Below are 20889 nucleotides of genomic sequence, written 5' to 3' on the forward strand. Positions count from 1 at the left end.
AATTGCAACGCTTGTGTTGATATCCGTTATATTTACAAGGGTTTGGATATCACGCATAAGGAAATTGCCCGGATCTTCCACTTTCATGCTGTTGTCCCTGGGGCTGCCGTGCGGTGTAGACGTGTCACTTGACCGCTCCGGCAGTTTAAGGTAGTTGCCGTTTTCGCCAGCAGGGGGTGTGGGTGTCTCTATCCTCCCTGCTGTTCCTGGTGGTGGGGACGTGGCGTGTTTTGCAATGGGCAGCCCTATTCCCGCTGTCGTGCGGTTAAACTCCATCGGATTGGAGTTTACTGGCCATGCTGGTTACCCGCTGGTGGACGTGGTATTGAGTGACATGCTCCGAGTCCCGGTTCGGGACGTATATGGTGTTGAGCTGGTCACTGCTCACTGTGTCATCATCAAGTTTGTGGGTGAGGCGGTGTACTGTGCTTTTCTACGGAGGTACGAGGAACGTACTTTGCAGCTGCAGGAAGGCACCGGGTCTGTGACCATTTCGGAACGTAGTGGTGCTGTGACATATGTCAGTGTCCATGGCGCCCCCATGGAGTTTCCTGAGACTCTCCTCCGGCGATTCTTCCAGAGGTACGGCTCCGTCATCAGTGTGCGGATGAACTCACTTTTGTCTGGCACGTATTCGGGTGTGAAGACCAACATTCGGACCCCTCAAGTTGCGACTGAGGTCGGACATTCCGTCCTCTGTCCGGCTGTTGGGGTACTACGTGCGGGTGTTTTATGCCCGACAACCCCGTACTTGCTTCCGGTGTGGCTTGTTGGGGCATCAGGCTGCCGGGTGTACTGCTGATCCGGTCGCTCCCGTGAACTTGTTCCGTGAAGAGGATTTCCCGCCGCTCCCTCTGGAGGAGGACTCCGGGGGTGAGGAGGTGAGCGTCCCGTTCGCTGCTGAGGCTCCCCCAGCGCCACCCGACGTTTCCCCGGTTGTCGCAGACCCTCCTCCGGGTGTTGCGGTGCCGTCGAATGTTCCTCCTGACCATGTCTCTGGCCCTGCCGATCCAGTGGACCTTCCTGGTAATCCCTGTGAAGCGTCGCCGTCTGCTTCCTCGTCTTTGGATGCGGAACCTGGCCCTGCGTCCGCGCCTCGGGTCCCTGCTGTGCTGGGGTGGCTGGGGAGCCTCCTGCTGTGCTGGGGTGGCTGGGGAGCCTCCTGCTGTGTGTGGTCCGGTTCCTCCTGTGGTCGAGGCTGCTGCCGTTCTGCGTCGGGTGTCGTTTCGTCCGGCTAGTGGTGCCCGTGTTTCTGGATCTGCTTCCGGCTCTGACGATATCCGTCTGGAGCCCAAACGTTCCAGGCGTTCGTCTACTGCCTGGGCCGATGTTGGGGACTTCAGCGACTGTGGGTCTTCAGGTGTTGACGGTGTGGCTCCGGATGAGTCGTTGTCTCCATGGTTGGTGGTAGCGGAGGTACATGTGCCTGCTGATGCCTGTGTCTCGGGTGTGCCTCCTGTTCCTTCCCCGCCCGGGGGCTCTCCGCAGTGGGGTTTGGTGGCTTCCAATGCCGGGGATGGTGAGGATGCTGGTGCTGGGCGTGGCCTGATGGTGACTTTGAGAAAGGATGCGCACCGCCGTGGTTCCCTGCAGTCGTCTGATGGTGTGCCCGTGGCCGCTGGTGCCCCTGTGGTGGTGCTCTCTGTCGGGCCCCCTCCTGCGGTGTTGTGCCTTGAGGACCTGGAGGCCCGGGTTGCCGAGTTCCTGCTGCTTGAACGGCCGGAGGATTTTTCTGATGAGCGGGTTCCAGATGTATGGGATAGGGTGGCGGTTACTCGCGTCCGGAGGGACACCATATGGGTTCCCTGTCTGCGGGTGTTTGTTGCCGGGGTTCCGGTTCAAATGGTGCCCCCGGTGATGGGTCAAGCCTCTTGGGGGAGGTGGTTGATTTGGGAGGCGTATAATGTGCGGTATCCCCAGGTCATGTTCCCGGGCAAATATGTAAGCTGATTTTACTTTGACATGTATGTTATCCTTCTGCATTGCTCGCATGTGTTTTTATTCTTAGCTTGTTGTGTGCTGTGCGATTTTCTTGTTTTGTTTCATGATGTCCTTTATGTTGTGTTTTGTTCTCGGTCCTTCAGGCCGATGCGTGTTTGTTGTTGTGTATGTACCTATGTTTATTTTCTGATTTGCATGGTTTGCTTGTTTATTATTTTTGTTTAATTTGGCCTCGCCCTTTGTTTGTTGCTGGGCGGTTGGTTTGGTGTGAGTGTTTTTATTCATGTCTTGTTTCTGTGCTGTACGTTTGCACTGGTGTTTTATTATTGCTTTACATGTTGTACTTGTTTATTATTTTTGTTTTGTTTGTGTATTGCGATTGTCCTGTTATGCATCTTGATGTTTGTTTTGTTTTATGATGTTTTGTTTTGAAATGTTACTGTGTATGCTTGTTTGACATTGTTTTCTATTTTGAGTCTTGATGTCTGATGTGTTTTTCCCTGCAAAATATTGTATTTTGTTGTCCTAAGCTGTCGGCCCTTCTGGCCGGTGGTCTATTGTTTTGTTTTGTTGTGTTATGTTTTCTGTGTTTTTCTTGTTTTTATTGTATTTAAATTGCATGCTTTGCATGTAAAAATAAAAATAAAAAAAAAACTTTCATGCTGTTTATTGGAGTGCTAAACAAGTCCTCAACTGCTTGTTTAGGATTTCACTAACTTATTTTGTCATCTTCAGTGTTTGAACCTTCACTTGTACGAATAGGTTTAATACTGGCAGTTTTTTTGCTTTTGATTTCGCATATGTGAAAAAATATTTAGTTTTTTTCTTTATTTCTTGAATTTCTTTCTGTTTTAGTTGCCTTTCTTCAATCTGATATGAATGCTTCAGTCTCTGCTCAATTTCTTCAATCTCTGTTTAAATTATTCTATCTTTGTATAGAGAGTCGTGTCTGCCTAAGCATTTCCATTTTTTCTTCTTTTTCTTTTGTAGTGTCGTCTGCGTTCTCTTTCTACGTTGGACCTCTTTCAGGCTTTCCTCAAAGGGACATGTTTCAGACAGACTTTATATGCTTCAGAAGTCAGATTTTCTATTCCTTGTGTAGGATTTTTATTACTTAGAACAGTTTCCATTTGAATGTTTTTAAGTACCGTTTATTTTCTCCCAGTTTATTGTTTTATTATTAAAATTGAATTTACTGAATAACCCCCTCTCGCTTGATCATTGTTTTAGGTCTCTTCTGATTATTGATGGTAGTTTATACTTCAATGAGCTTGTGATCTGAGTTTGCGGTATCTGAGATAGTAATGTCCCTGATTATGTCTTCATTGTTTGTGATATAATGTCGTCCTCCATCTTAGACTAGGCAGGTTGAAGTCACCTAGGAAGATAATATAAAGTATTGGGTTTACCAAATTATGAATGTTATTCTCTATTTAGTTTATCTGTTCTGTGAATTCCTCAGCCATTGCATCTAGCAATGTGTTTATTAGAATAATAACTAAGTTTATTTTTACTCCCAGTACCCCCTACCACCCCATTTATAGAGTTAAGGAACTCCAAGCAAACAAGGTCTTCCCTAATATACAGACCCATTCCTTCATGTGACCTATTTACCCTATCACACCTGTATAGATTATATCCTGGCATCCAGATTTACTATCCAAGAATTCCCCTTCATGGGTTTCTGTGAAAACTCCAAATACTGCATTTGTTTTCTTAGGCCTTGTATATTTGCAAATATGAATGAATTCCCCAACCCATCCTTGACTCAAGTCCATTACATCCAGCGGTCGACCCCACAAACGCATTCACAAATTTTTACAGGCTGTTCATTCAAAACTGGAATTTTCTCAAATGTAAATTAATATTATAATATATTAGCATGTAGTGCATATATAGGCAAAGGTTAAATTAGGTTAGGTGTTTAGGTTCTGTTGGCGATTATTTGCATTTGTAGTTCGTGGGTGAAGCATTTACATCGTTGTGGTTCGAACAAAATTCGTTAGTGAAGCACTTGTTCCGGAATTGTTCGAACGAAATCAGTTGCGAGTCGTGTGAAACCCTTTTTTCATTCATAAACAGGAGGTTTGGTTGGTGCATGGAATCACTTTTGGGTCTTTGTTTGGAGGAGGGGCTGGAATTCCCATATTGCGTGTCACTTCTGATGAGCATTGGTAGTTCTCCCCCTTGATCCAGGGTGTGCTGTGTTGGTAGTGGTTCGTCCAGTTTTTGTTGTAGTGTGGGCGTTGTGTGGGGTAGTACCTGTGTGCTTCAAGATGACTTGTATTCCAGTCTTGCGGTTATCTCCCTCCCCTCTCTGTAATCCTGCAGTGGTTCTATCTGCCTGTTCCTCTCTCTTATATGTTCTATTCTGTTTCTGCCTGCCTCTAAAAAAAAAATTCAGTATTATCATATGGATCTTTCCATCTATAACGTTGTGTACCTCTCGTGTTGTGGGAACCGACCTGTGAGATTTATATTTATTTATTTTATATGAATTTATATATAATTTATATTTACGTTAATTTATATATTTCGATAGCAATTGGTATGATGTTAAGTGGATTGTATTTCTGCAATATTTCTCACAAATCGATCCTTACACATTAAGGGGGGGTTTATATTAAATTTATATATATGCAGCCAATCAAACTACAGTATTAAACTACATATATTAGTATATAAAATTGAGGGTGCCTTATCTTATTGTACAGCAGGCTTAGTCCACCAGATATAACTGTGCTGTAGACACCAAATTATCCTCGTGTGAGGCTAGCTTCCAGCACCCCTAGTAACTGATGTACCAAGATTAATTCTTGCTTCCTCTTCTTGTTCCTGTCAAAAGGCACTAGCTGTAAAGCCGGAATCCAAATATATAACAGCTATATCAGAGAAAACACTTTATATTCTTAGATAAGGACCAAGGCTTAATTACCTGTGATGAGTCGATTGTTCGTGTCCTAACCGGAATTAATCATATCTACCTAACATTACTGGCCAATAATGACTTAGATAAGATTTCGAAAAGACACTTCCCTTGTGGTTGTTGACAGCGTGTTGATGATGATAGAACACTAAATTTGATCTCCATAACACTTCGTCCAAGAGAATTATAGGAGCGGAATTTGCTCCAACGACTCGGTCTTAACAATGGCTGACCTCTCCCACCATACTGACGCTACTGGCTCACTTTGTCCAGATGTCAGTAAGTGATAGAAGGGTCACATTTACTCTATTTTGATACTGATAATAAAGTTAATTCAAATGAGATGTTTTTATAATGTAATAAGTCCAAAGACTAATGTATTTAAGAATAATTCCCAATAGAATAGCTGGTGAATTTATAGTACTATGTGGCAATGATATCCCGTTTTCTATTGATGGAAAATTCTACTACAAGTGTCATTTTCTATGGGTTAACTTGTGTATACAACACAGCAGCAATATTATCTGCCTATTGTATGTAATATTATTAAATGGTGTCGGGTTTTCCGACATAATTCCCCGGGGGCTGCTCACGGGTCGAAGTCCTATTTAGAACAGACGAACACCGATACTCCTCCTTCGAATTATTAGATTAATTTGATGTTAGTAGTTAGTAATCACATTTGTGCGTCTGTTCGTACAGGACGGATGTCCCGTACTAGAGTTGCAGGGGTTAGAAGTCTAATGCGATTTCATTTCCCTGTTAACTCTTGAGAGGCTAAAATTCAAGCCTAATTACATATTAACACAGAGGACTGAATGTGATCAAGTACTACAGTCAAGTATGATTCAGGGACTGCAGTGAGATCAGTGACATTAGATATAACTTGAAGCTTATTCAGGTAACTGGTCACTGATATATAAACACTGAGGCCCATGGAATTCACCTTGACTAAATAATAAATGTATCAAATCAGTCATCAGATTTATTGGGGTTTAATTTAGTTAATTCAGAGGATTGAATAGTCCATCATTAAAGTCAAGTATGGTTATGAGACTGCAGTGGGTTCAGTGACATTGGTCGCAGTGACTTGTAGCTGTTTAGGCTACTGTTCACTGATTTGCCACTGAGGCCTCATGAACTCATCTTCAGCTTTAAATGATGATATTAACATCACCCTCTGTTACTATAGTCAGCTGTAATCTCCTTAGTATAATGCTACTGGAGAAATATAATCAGCTGACAAATTTAGATTTCTACTGGCATTGTTTATCTGCAGGCATAGGTCTCCTCAGGCTTAATACTGGGCCTGAGAGTAATTTGCCTCCTGCAGAATTTAGCATGGTTATGCCCTCGTATTTAGTAGGGCTACCAATGAATCGATGGTAGTAGTCTGTACCTACAAGGATACCAAAGTCGGTGAGGTGATCAGACTTAATATTATCTGTCGGAAAATCCGACACCATTTAATTACTAATATCATACAGGCAGATAATATTGCTGTGTTGTATAAACAAGTTAACCCATAGAAAATGTAACTTGTAGTGGAATTTCCGTCTATAGAAAACGGGATATCATTACCACATACTATTATAAAATCACCACCTATTATGGTGGGAATTATTCTTAAATACATTAGTCTTTGGACTTTACCATCATAAAAACATCTCATATAAATTAACTTAATTATCAGAATTAAAATAGAGTAAATGTGACCCTTCTATCACTTACTGTCATCTGGACAATGTAGGCTAGTAGCGTCAGGGAGGAGGGAGTGGTCAGCCATTGTTATTGTTGTTAAGACCACAGAGTCGTGGAGCAAATTCGGCTCCTATAAATTCTCTTGGACAAAGTGTTATGGAAGATCAGAGTAGTGATCTGCCATCATCAACACGCTGTCATCAATCTCAAGGGAAGTGTCTTTCCGAAACCCGTTTATCTAATCATTTTTGGCCATTAATGTCAGTAGATAGGGCGCACCGGTTAGAACACGAATGATCGACTCAAACAAGGTAATTAAGCCTAGGTCTTTATGGTTCCTTGTACAGTGTTTTCTCTGATATAGCTGTCATATATTAGGATTCTGGCTTTACAGCTAGCGCCCTTTTGACAGGTCAAGACGAGGAAGCATGCTTTGTGCATCAGTTACCAGGGTGATGGAAGCTACCTCAAAGAGGAAAATTTGGTGTCTACACCCTAGTTATACCTGGTGGACTAAGGCCTGCTGTACAAATAAGATAAGGAACCTCTACAATATATGTAGTTTAATACTGTAGTTTGATTGGCTGCATATATATAAATTCAATATAAACCCCCCCTAATGTGTAGAGGATCGATTTGTGAGATTATTGCAGAAATACAGTCCACTTATCATCATACCAATTGCTATCGAAGTATATAAATTAACGTAAATATAAATTCATATAAATTAAATAAATATAAATCTCACAGGTCGGTTCCCACATTATCTGTGAAATTTTATTCTTCTATTTCTCAGGAATTTGGCTGTTGCTCTCAGACCTTGTACTTGTAGGTCTGCTGGTATTTTGTCCACCACAATGGCTTGTACTTGACAGACGTACCTGTCTAAACGTACTGATGGTTGTACCACCTGGTAGACTTGAGGTCCTGCATCTGTTAGAAACCCTGAGATGTTGATTGTCGTCTGGGCTACAGGCCTTAATTGTAGTTCATCTGCCAACTTTTTAGTGACATATGTTCTCTGGGACCCTTGGTCAAACAACCCACGGGTAAGGACCTTGGCCATCTTATTCTGGATGGTAATTTGGGCAGTAGGAAAAGTCGTATTACCTTTAGACTTTGCCGATTGGACACTCGTTGTTTGTTGCACCTTGCAGTACTGTACTGTGGTGGGATTGCTATCTTCCACCTTGGGGTTTGGGGACTTTGGTTTGGTGTCTCTGCACAATGCTGCATGGTGCTGACCCTTGTTACACCTATTATAGGTGTGTAATTGGGTATCACAGTCGTTGATGTTATGTTTCCTGAGGCACCTCGTGCAATGTTGCAAATCTTTGAGTCGCTCAACACGGGCGTCACTATCAGGAAAATTCGGGCAGTGGTACATTGAATGTTTCTCATTGCAGAACAAATATGTTCCACAGCTTCCAGTACCCTTTGGTGTCACGGTCTTGGGTGACACAGTAACTATAGGCTTGGAGGGTCCCACTGCATATACGCCCACACTGCCACTGTTCCACTTTGGTGTTGAATTATATTGTCTAGATTGATTTGGAGTACCTTTGGTACTCTGTGGTTTACTATTATTGGTATCTGAAGGTTTACTTGGTGGTTTTAATTTGTCATGTGTTCGTAATTGATGAACTACTGAACGTAAACCCTCAGATATTTCATTCATGGATAAGATACTTTTATTGTAATGAACACTCATTTGTCTCAATACGTCCCTAGGTATTTTCTCCTGAACAATTATTTTCAAGACCTACTCAGCCCCGTTTGTATCTGCTGTCAGGCTGAGGGCATTGATCAATGATTCTACCTCCAGCTTGAAGACTTGGAGTGAATCAGCTGAAGCCTCCGGTGGGGGTAAATGCAACAGCTCATGAACTAAATGTGATGTTCTTACTTCTGGATCAGCATAATTATCCTTGAGGAGTTGTACTGCCAGATCATAGCCGTCATTAGTTAATCTCAGATGGGATACTACTGTTTTAGCCTCACCTGATAATTGGCCTTGAAGACAAGAGAATTTACTACTCTTAGGTAAAGATTGTTTTGAGTCCACAAGGTCAACGAATTTGTTCCAAAATTCGTCCCAATCTTCCTCATCTTTTCATGAGAAAGTGGGTAAATTAATTGGAGGGAGTCGAGCTTCTGCTTGACTCGTATTAGATGAAACTGTTGTCGTTGTTGCCTTGTTCTGGGCAATTAATTTGACGTAAGGCTGTAACGTGGCCTGAGTGTGATCTTCATAACTCGCTAGATCAACCATAATGTCTATTTCTGTTTCTGATAAATTGGTGTTGGCAAGTTCAGCCACATATGTTGCTATTTGGCATTTGATTTGCTCAAATTTACCTGCAGCTGCTTGATAATAGCTTTCCAGGTCAGCATAATCAACTGGAGATTGTTGTGACAAATCCTCACATTTCTTGATCTGTCTTGTTAATTGGCCTTTAAGACCTGCAAGGGTTCTTTTCATTCTTCCTGCAGTATCCATACTGTCTAGTTGGTGAAGCCTTGTGGGGCTTGTACTTGGGTTACTTATAATGCTGAACAAGTACTGATGGTAGCCTAGGGTAACATTCTGGAATCACTAGGCTATAATCCTACCTCTACTAGAGGTTAGCACTTAAAATTAATACACATTATATATATACAATCATACACACTAATGATTTGAGTGATAAACCAATTTCACTGGAAGTACCTTTAGGTTAGCTCCTTAATTATCACCCTAGGATGGTATAGACACTAATTAATCACTCAAAGGTGTAATGATCATAAGTAAATTATTATATATACATAACTCAACTCGAGCTGATAACAATTACACCCAAAATAAGGTCTGCACCATTCATTAATGGTGCTAGGTTGTTCAATGTAGTACAATTAGACTATGGGGTAAATGGGACTAGGATGAACAATAAATAGTTCAACTAGTCAATGGTAATAGGGGACTAGGTTATCAAACACTAGTCAATGTATATCCACCCTGTTGTGGGTTGGCAATTGGTAAATATTGTATTGTGAAACTAGTGAAATATATATTAAATAATTCTCTATTTAAGAGAAATAATATACACAATTGTTAATGATAGCCTCTTAATTGCCTCTATGAAACTTCTAATATTATCTAGAAGTATTAAATATTATTAGTGACCTCGCAAAATTAACACCGCAAAATTCGTGGATAATCTCTCGCGAAATTAACACCACAAAATTTGTGAATAATCTTGCGAAGGCACAGCCACTAATTTGGCTGGCTTTAAAATAAGCACCGTCACTTCACGGAATAACACCCCACCAAATCGGTGGTTGACCATGAAACCGCTGATGAGGCTGGACTGAACTCCGTCTGGAGTAGTCTCCGTTGTGTAGTGGTAAGACACTCGCCTGGCGTTCCGCGAGCGCTATGTCAAGGGTTCATATCCAGGCCGGGGAGGATTTACTGGGAGCAATTCCCGAACTGTAGCCTCTGTTTAACACAACAGTAAAATGTGTACTTGGATGAAAAAACGATTCTTCGCGGCAGGGGATCGTATTCCAGGGACCTGCCCGAAACGCTACGCGTACTAGTGGCTGTACAAGAATGTAACAACTCTTGTATATATCTCAAAAAAAAAAAAAAAAAACTGAGGGACTCGTGAGCTCGCTCGAGGCTACGCTGCCGGTCTTTGACTGGCGATGTATTGTTATTATATAAATCGCATTAGTACCAGTGTATTTAATAGATCAAATAGTCTGTCATCCGGCTCGAAGATGACCATATAATGTGGGCAGATTCGAACCGGTTCTGTACTATCTTGGTTCAAAGGACCATATAATCTAGGTTCGAAGGACCGTATAATGTGGGAACCGACCTGTGAGATTTATATTTATTTAATTTATATGAATTTATATAGAATTTATATTTACGTTAATTTATATATTTCGATAGCAATTGTTATGAAAAGTGGACTGTATTTCTGCAATATTTCTCACAAATCGATCCTTACACATTAGGGGGGTTAATATTAAATTTATATATATGTACCCAATCAAACTACAGTATTAAACTACATATATTAGTATATAAAATTGGGGGTGCCTTATCTTATTGTACAGCAGGCTTAGTCCACCAGATATAACTAGGATGTAGACACCAAATTATCCTTGTGTGAGGCTAGCTTCCAGCACCCCTAATAACTGATGTACCAAGATTAATTCTTGCTTCCTCTTCTTGTTTCTGTCAAAGGGCACTAGCTGTAAAGCCAGAATCCTAATATATAACAGCTATATCAGCGAAAACACTGTATATTCTTAGATAAGGACCAAGGCTTAATTACCTGTGATGAGTCGATCGTTCGTGTCCTAACCGGAATTAATCATATCTACCAAACATTACTGGCCAATAATGACTTAGATAAGATTTCGGAAAGACACTTCCCTTGTGGTTGTTGACAGCGTGTTGATGATGATAGAACACTAAATTTGATCTCCATAACACTTCGTCCAAGAGAATTATAGGAGCAGAATTTGCTCCAACGACTCGGTCTTAACAATGGCTGACCTCTCCCACCATACTGACGTACTGGCTCACTTTGTCCAGATGTCAGTAAGTGATAAAATTTACTCTATTTTGATACTGATAATTAAGTTAATTCAAATGAGATGTTTTTATAATGTAATAAGTCCAAAGACTAATGTATTTAAGAATAATTCCCAACAGAATAGCTGGTGAATTTATAGTACTATGTGGCAATGATATCCCGTTTTCTATTGATGGAAAATTTCACTACAAGCTTCATTTTCTATGGGTTAACTTACATATACAACACAGCAGGAATATTATCTGCCTATTGTATGTAATATTATTAAATGATGTCGGGTTTTCCGACACGTGTGAAATTCGCTCGTGGTGTCCCGTCTTCCCAACACTGTCATATAATGCTTTGAAACTACTGACAGTCTTGGCCTCCACCACCTTCTCACCTAACTTGTTCCAACCGTCTACCACTGTTTGCGAAAGTGAATTTTCTTATATTTCTTCGGCATCTGTGTTTAGCTAGTTTAAATCTATGACCTCTTGTTCTTAAAGTTCCAGGTCTCAGGAAATCTTCCCTATAGATTTTATCAATTCCTGTTACTATTTTGTATGTAGTGATCATATCCTCTTTTTCTTGTCTTCTAGTTTTGGCATATTTAATGCCTCTAACCTCTCCTCGTAGCTCTTGCCCTTCAGTTCTGGGAGCCACTTAGTAGCATGTCTTTGCACATTATTATTGAGAGATATAATTAGCAGGACAGCATAAACTGGCGGTCCGTCTAATTACCACAAGCTACACAAGCTTCACAAAGCTTCCTGGCAATATGTTAGTAATGAATAAATATGATATATTTACTCATTATAATGTTGGTGCTGAATGTACAACACGAGAAAACAATTTTAATCTGAAAAAGTATATTTTTATTAAGAAATTAGACGAAAATAAAGAGCTGATGACACCAAATAAAGTCGACGATCCAAGCGTCGGTTAGGTTAGGTTAGGTTTGGTTAGGTTTGGTTAAGTTAGGTTAGGTAAGGTAAGTTTAGGTTAGGTCAGCCTAACCTAACATCATATTTATTCATTACTAACGTATTGCCAGGAAGCTTTCTGAAGCTTGTGTAGCTTGTGGTAATTAGACGGACCCTAAACTGGTAGATTGTGAAGCATAAAGAGATACATCTCACTTTCTCAAAGTCACTGATGGGTAAGCATCAGTACTCTGGTGAATTTAATTTCTGCAGTTAAATTTCCCACATAACTTTTGCACTTCTCAAAAAAAAAAAAAAAAAGTAAAAAAAAAAAGTCAAGCTGCTGCTGATGTAACAATAGTGATATTAGTGTATTTTGTTTTATAATATTTGAAGTTAAGATATACAATGGATCACTATACGTACAACTTTTTCTAGTTAGTAACTTCATATATTTTAGTAAACTACATTAATTATTATCTTTACTTGAATCACTTTTATATTTCGTCTTCAACCCCTAACAAATACAAGATATTAAATCTTACAGTGTATCGAGACCTGTTCATTAGGCCTAATTTTTGTACAATTTCTGTACATTAAAAATATAGAACTACCAATTCTCAAAAATAATGTTCAAGAGTTTATAACTGATTGACTTCATTGTTTTATAAAAGCCACAATAATAAAGAGAAGGTTCATATATACAAATATATAAATGAAATTATGCTTTAATAAGAGAGAATATAAAGGCAATGACTGATTCCTAATCACTTTTGGCATAAAGGATATTATAATTCTCCATAGTTCACAAGCACCCTCCACCACACTACCACCCATTGTCAGTACTCAACTATAGCTGCATCATTCTATTCAGCACTTTATTAATTTCTTTTTTCTATTACAAATAAACAAGTTGCTGACAATTAGTGCAAGCAAGAGTAACATAGCAGCTGCCTATATACAGGCCAAAGAAAAAAAGTAAAAAAAAAAGCCATCAAACAGAGCTCACAATGACAAATTCTTGTCAATGGTTTGCATCACCTGTGGGTGCACGAGTGAATGCTTAGGTACATGAGGAAAGGGACCTCAGAAGCCGTCAGTAGAGGTCCCAGCCTCATTACCCCTCATTCTAATTCTTAAAAGTACACACACTTTACATTATCATTCCTGCAATGCTTAAAACTTAAATACAATAGCTCACAATGAGCTCTTGATTGTATGTGCATCTAATAATGCAGTTTTATATTATAATGTTAATGGCAAAGGTACAGTACAAATACACAAGTATATAAATTTGTTGAGTTTTATAGCACTTTTTAACTAGATATTTTGTGAGCATGACATGGATAGTAGTTTTCAAGCAAAATGACTCAACACAGCTGTTATGCAATACTCATCATAACTACCGTGAGCCTGTCTGTAAGACAAGGGTCTCTTTGTTTTCAGCTGCCTTAATGCTTTTTGATGAACTTTAAAACTATTAAATTTTCAAAAACTTTAATTGCAAATTTCATAACCAAAACATTTCAATAAACAGCATACATTGAAACCATGAAAACCCTTATCATACAAACCAGATCATAGGAAAGCTGCCCTATTATAAATAGTTTATTATTTGAATTTATTATAGTTCTCTGTGCACATATAATGGTAACAGTTTAAAGCCTTTTATATAGAAACAGAAATGACTAAGGCCTAAGGTATTCAAAGTATTATCTACTGAGAGAAAAGAGTGCGAGTGAACTCTATGTAATCCAAAGCTCCAGGAACTGAATTGCCCGTTTTGGGGTCTTCGTATGGTTTCATGCGACCCACACAGTAGTCTGCCATCTCCTTGGTAAGGTTCTGTTGGGAAAACAAGCCAAATGACACTTCTGAGTTGTACAAGAACACCCTCACTAAATAATGAACATTCTGAAATAATATACTTAACAATGCCCATTAGCACAATAATAATAGACATGAAACTTACTTGATATAGCTCGTCCCGTAAGACATACGGACGGTCTCCAGCAGCAATAGCACGGAAAGCATTTTGGATTTCCTCCGAGCTGTGCACATTCTCTGTCTCTTTAGAAATCATGAATGCCATGTATTCCTGGAGGGAAACTGCCCCATCACGATTAGGATCAACAACATCCAAAATGGCTTCAAATTCTGGGTCATTCTGTCCTTCCTCAATCATAGGAAGATCATAACCCAAAGCCCTTAGGCAGGACTTGAACTCTGCATGGTTCAGGCGGCCACACTTCTCTTTGTCAAAGTGCTAGAAGAAAAATTTAAATAAAGTTTTCTGAAACAGTTACACATCAAATATTTCACAAGGTTAGGTTATATTGTAAAGTCAACATAGTATTCTACAGTACTAGGAAAACGAGAGGTACAAATAAACTAAACCTTTACTCTAGCATTTTGGGATGTATTTTCTGTCTTAACCTTACTTGAACTTGTATTGGCAAATATTTTAATGTTTGCATATATTGAAAACGGTCAAATTAATGTGTCCTCTCCTAACCTATCAGAGGACTCGGAACAGAAAACGGGACAATACGTCACTTTGCGAGCCACTTCCATTTTCAAGTACTGTACGACAATTTTTGGCCTTATGAAATGCATACGATATAAATGCGACGTTCTTTGTAAGAAGACAGGTTAGCGAATTAAAGGATACTGATTTTGAAGCTAAACTGGCAGAAATTTATATGCAATGGTTTATAGCCTTATTATACTAGTACCAGTATATTCATTTTTCTATTCTTTAAGATTAATTAAAAATAAAAAAGATGGTAGATATAAAGTAATACTAACCTTGAACATCATGCTGAACTCCTTGAGGGCATCCTCTGACACCCCAGATTGATTACGGGCCTGGATCTGCTGCTCCAAGTTATGCTGCATGCGCATTCCTAACTGGTCCAGCTGGTCCCATTGTTGTGCCAACCCAACAGTGCTGTGAATGTAAAACCATTACATATTACCTACCACAACTATTGTGCCAGTTCTTCATGTTGTATTACTAATAATTTGAGTAACTCATTTTTAACCTAAAGATGCAAATAACTACCTAAAGGTAGTAAGACAGAAGTATACAAATAAAACTATTCCCCATTCTATGCAACACAATAAAAAGTTGTTACTGCACCCAACCCCAACTTCTTACCTGTATGTACTCGCCTATTAGTGCTTGCGGGGATTGAGCTTTGTCTCTTTGGTCCCGCCTCTCAACTGTCAATCAACTGGTGTACAGATTGACTATAGCGCGCACACAGTGAATGTGTCAATCAACTGGTGTACAAATTCACTATGTATGTGCTATAGGGGCTATGCTAGTCCCCAGCCAAGTTCAGAACCAAACATTTTGGTGACTACCTGAATAACTCTTATATACTGTGTCTGAATTAATGCATGCTAACATTCTTTCGGTTATCAGTTAGTTGCGAATATCCTAAAATTTTCTTTTGGAGGGGGAGTGGTAGTTTTTGTCAGTATTTTAGGCAAGAAGAGATCACTTGACAGGCAAGCTGCCTCTAACTTTTCTTTCTATTTTATGTAGAATATGCAACAATACATCCAAACTAGATGATTCATTCTCTAAATTGCATTTAATACACTAACTCAGCTTTTCTATGGTTTCCTTGGATTAATTTCACTTTATATTTTGAAGGTGAAGGATTACTTGCATAGCTTCAACAGCTTCATTTTAAGTGCTTTTGCACTGTTGTAGTATGATGGAGGCAAACTGACTCCTGCCACAACACTCAAGTACACAGAGGTGTGGAGTCCAACCCCATCCTCCCTCCACAACAATGACTCTCCCACACACAGACAAAAATGCCTCGCTTATTAAAACATATGCATCAGGAGAACACAATATGTAAGTTACATGAATAATTTAGGAAATTAATATTTTTACTTAGCATTTCAGAAAAATGTTAATTTATCATCCACGAATCTTGAGATCAGGTACACAAACATTATTATTTTAGGAACAATAGTGACTTTTTTATAAGAAGGTGAAATAATTAATGTTGGCATATTTTAGTAAATTATACATATATATATTCCCACTGAGACAAAGTAAGTAATTATCAAAGAAGGCACCAAGCTGGGAAGGCTATGTAGTACCATCAAATGTGCAGAATAATCAGAGGGGGGCACTAAATATCACTGAGGATGCCAATAAGAGAACAGAAACGCATAAGGCAAACGATATCAAAAGTATCCATTTCACCAAGAATGCTATCGAGGGAAAAGTGACCGCGGGGGACGGTTGGAAAGCAAGACACACGCTCGTCCTGGAAGTCAGGACATTCAACAAAGATATGCACAACTGTATGAGGAACAATGCAGTTAGGACAATAAGGAGCAGGGCGGTGCTCCATTAAGTGTCCGAGTTAAGCGCGTATGGCCAATACGCAGCCTTGCCAGAGCTGTTTCCCATCACCGGTTACGTTGGTATCTTTGTTATCTTGAGATGATTTCAGGGTTTAGTGTCCCCGCAGCCCGGTCCTCGACCAGGCCTCCATCCCCAGGAAGCAGCCCATAGTAGCTGTCCAACTCCCAGGTACCTATTTACTGCTGGGTAACAGGGGCATCAAGGTGAAAGAAACATTTTTGCCCATTTGTCTCCGCCTCCACCGGGGATCGAACCCAGAACCTCAGGACTACGAATCCGAAGCGCTGTCCACCCAGCTGTCAGGCGCTGGTAGGAGGAAGGCCACAGGGACACACTACCCTTAAGTTTGCAGTTTGTTACCAGTAACAGAAAACCAACAACTCTGCCAATGGGCAAGGATAGAGGAATGAATAGCTGGGTAAAATTTGGAATAAGGAAAACCTTTACGAGAGATGGGACAAGTGCAGATAGCTTCCTTAGCGGCAGCGTCTGCACGCTCGTTTAAAGAGATACCAATATGGCTGGGAACTCAGCAAAACTCAACTGTCTTAAATCTACTGGAGATAAACATGTTGAATCTCAACGACCACCGGATGGACTGGTTTAAAGGACTCCAGAGCGCTGCGAGAGTCAACTACAACCACAAATGTGGATTGACAGCGAGAAAGCAGGAGACGAAGAGCATAAAGTTCTGCCGTGAAGATACTAGTCTTTGAAGGCAGGCGACACATATAGGTGTAGTCGGGAAAAACAACAGAGTAGCCTACACTGTCTGCAGACTTAGACCCATCGGTGTAGTTGGAAACTGAGTGAGAATGTGAAGAAAAGTGTTTAGGGAAAAGGCGTTTCAGAACTGTAGGAGGGGTAAAAGCTTTGGTGATGTAGGTCAGGGATTTGCAATATTGAGGAAGGGGGACTCAAACCACTTCTTTGCTCATGAGACCATCCAAATCCACATTCTGGTTATCTGGGTAATGGGGACCAAAAAAACATTAGTAGCCGAGTGTTAGCAGATCAATGCGGAGTGTAACTTCTTGCCGCAAAGACATTCAGTTTTGCTATTTGGCTTTGATACAATATTCTGCATTTCATTCAGATATACTGGGAATATATTCTGAACACAGTATTGTAATAGTAATTCAGATCAACAGCAATGGAATGTACTGTATACAGTGGGGCCCCCTCACTAATAAGCCTCACTTTCGAATTCCTTGGAAGCCTGTATGGCATGTTTGGTGCAAATTATTTGGTAGATAAAAGTTTGCTTCAGTAACACTTATCTAAGTCGTCACCGAGACTGGCCAAAAGAATGGGGCCATATTAGCAGCCAACAATCTACAGTGTACACAAGAGAGTAATCAATAATGTGATGCATCAAGGAGAAAATCCATAGGAGCCGTGATGAGGGTCCGAACCTATACGCTGGGTGTTCCCAGGCACACCTAGCTCTAGACTACTAGGCCACGACATGATCCATGTCATGACCTAGTTGTCTAGTGTGTGTGCCTAGACACCTTAACCTTCATGGTGGTAAAAGTTGTAAATGAAGTGGAAATATAGGGCAGTAAATGTAAGTAGATATTGGTTGCAGCCAAGTGTTACACCACACTTGTGGTGCATAGCACAGAAGGCAGTGGACAACCATCCTCCCTCCCTCATTGCTAACTTCCTCCACCCCTCACTGCCACTTCAGAAGATTAAAAAAATCATTTTACTTTGGGTTCCAATAGTGATCATATATAAATAGTGAACTAGAGGTACTCGGCATTGCCTGGGTCTGTTTCCCATCTGTCCATCCATCCATCTATCCATTTATTTCTCAATTTATCCATACATCTATTCATCCATCTATCTGTGCATCTCCATCCATCAATCCAACATATCTATTCATCTACCTTTTTATCCACACATTTTGCAATAAATACCTCTCAATATTAACACCTCATTATATTTTTTCTTAAAATTGTAGACAGAATTGGCTTTTTCAACCTCTTTCTTCACTGCACTCCATTAGCCAATCACACACATGGGGAACAAAAACTTCCTTATATCTCTGACTCGACTGCATGTCCAGCTTCCATTGATGTCCCCTTGTTCTACCTCTTAATTTAAATAGGCTTCCATTGTACACTTTGCCTATTCCCCTCAAAATGTTGCTTGTAGTTATAATATCCCTCTGTCTCTTCTCTCAACTTGTCCTAAAAGCCGAGGCATCTAAATTCTAGTACTATCTAGTTGCAAAACTGAGTTTTATTAAGTTTCTGTTTATGATTCAAAAGGGGTCGGTTCCATACTCTGAAGTGAATACAGCCCATTTTAAGTAGTCATGATAACTCGTGCAGTAATATGTTGCTCATGAGGTGCCACATCTGTGTTGCATCATGCCCTTCACTCCCTTCCATTTCTATCCATTCTTCTTTTTATCCTCTCATTGACACGTGTTCCAGCTCAGGTACACTTCACTATGTACTTGTCTACGCTAAGATAGATGAAACCACATTGGTGGTTGTGTGCACATGCAACATTTGACTCCTTACAAACACAACAAACAAAACAGGAACACACCAAAATTAATTTTACCTAGAGAAAAGGTCACTGACAATTATATACTGGCTTTCCTAGAAGCTAACATAAAATAGAGCCAATATGAAGATAATTTAAAACAGCTTAGCGTAACAATGTGAAATTCCAACCTTGAAGAAATAACAAACGCAGGTAACACACCTGTGTTCAGTGTATCGATTGTCCAAGATGAGATGCTCCTCAAGAATTTGTCCCAGGTCTTCAATCTTTTTCAGGTCCACACGGCGAGCTCGAACTTCAGCAGCCTTCTGCCGCGTAGCTTCCAGTTGCTGCTCCAATGTTCCAGATCCCTCCATCATGGATGACCTATAACAATGTTTCACAAAAATATTAAACACAAATTCTTATCAATTTGAAATTAAATTTAAGAATCTCAATTTATCTCAGAACACTAACAAATTAACAAATTAATGATGGAAAGTCTAAATTTTCTTTTCACCAACACACAAGAACCATATGAAATGAAGATAAAACCATTTTAAATATATGACCTGGAAGAAATCTTCAGGATATAATTAGGCCATTTCCAAAAAAACAAAGCAATAGCATATTGCAAAAAAAACATCAGCCTTGCCCTCCCCCACCCCCCTCAAAAAAAAAAAAAAATTATACAATTACAAACAAGTGTATTAATATAATATTATATGCCCTTAAATTTACTTGAATTCTTACTGCTAATTCGTATATATTGTGGTTAGTAAATGCAAACTTGCAATGATGATGACGATGTTGATGAGCACACATCGGTTAATATGGTAGCTAGGATGAGTGTCAACATCATCATAATCTACAATGTTAACACTTATTACAAAGCAAAAGCAAATCAAGCTGTAGCCAATGTATTACTTCTATAAAGCAAGAATATTTCTTCATAGTCTAAACTGTGTAAAAACTAAATAGACAAGTATAAATATTATATCAATATTTACACAATATACTAAATTTTCCATATTATACTTATTAGCTTTATATGTTCTTTTTCATATCATTATTGTTAATGAACTTGAAACAAAAAAAATTCATATTTATAAGTTTAGCAAGATGTCGGAGCACAGCGTGTGAAGTGTAAAAGGCAGCGTGCACAAACAGAGAAACAAGAGGTGCCGTGGAAACATTCAAGGAAGAATGGTGTCGTGACATCCATGCTATACACACTTGTTATTTGTGATTTGAAGAGCTATGTATACAGCTCTATTTGATTTCTATCAGATAAATGTGTTCAATAATCCTACTGACTGAAACATATCTGACTGGAGGTAAGAAGAGCATTTGACCCCCAACAGTCATCCTAACTCACAGGGGACCTATTTACTGCCAAAAGTACAGAGGCATCACCTGCACAAAATGTGCCAAAATTTCTCTACCTGCAAGATATTGTTTTTTTATGAACAAAGTACAAAATAGCAAATGGAACACACACACAAACCAAATTCTATTTCTAAATCGTGAGCTTGCACCTGTGGTATTCCACGTACGTTTTCGTTTAGTTTCATACTTTTGGCAGACCACACTGTAAAGGAATATATAGTCACATAATTACCCTTATCAAGTTGGGTAGTAACTTATTCTGCACTCATTGCCAATTATATTTTCAGTGTGTAAATTTAGGTTGTTTCATTGTTATACAAGTAAATTGTAGTGCCTCGTGTAACACGATTTTGTATGATCGCTCAGAGCATTGTACCTCCACAGCCGATGACACTGCTAGTTTACTTGCCGGCTGGCAGTCAATGCAATCACACCAGGGTGCGCCAAGCTTCTAGACGAGGTATTCTCAGGAGTAGCACAAACTCTGACCCTCAGTCTGCTCAGGCATTCTGTTAGGGTCACATTTAGCACTTTATG

At 39.8% G+C, this 20889-nt stretch overlaps 1 protein-coding gene across 1 annotated transcript in view; it reads right to left on the reverse strand.

Annotated features, from left to right (window-relative positions):
- Nucleotides 1-12777: 12777 nt before the first annotated feature.
- LOC123751671 (spectrin alpha chain) overlaps nucleotides 12778-20889 on the reverse strand; it is a 44489-nt gene continuing 36377 nt past the window's right edge. Inside the window, 4 exon segments of the mRNA XM_069332963.1 lie at nucleotides 12778-13910; nucleotides 14038-14331; nucleotides 14874-15015; nucleotides 19186-19350. Coding sequence (XP_069189064.1) covers nucleotides 13782-13910; nucleotides 14038-14331; nucleotides 14874-15015; nucleotides 19186-19350 — 730 coding nt within the window. The 3' untranslated portion in view covers nucleotides 12778-13781.

Source organism: Procambarus clarkii, chromosome 4 (genome assembly GCF_040958095.1).
Source record: "Procambarus clarkii isolate CNS0578487 chromosome 4, FALCON_Pclarkii_2.0, whole genome shotgun sequence".
Classification (NCBI taxonomy): Eukaryota; Metazoa; Arthropoda; class Malacostraca; order Decapoda; family Cambaridae; genus Procambarus; species Procambarus clarkii.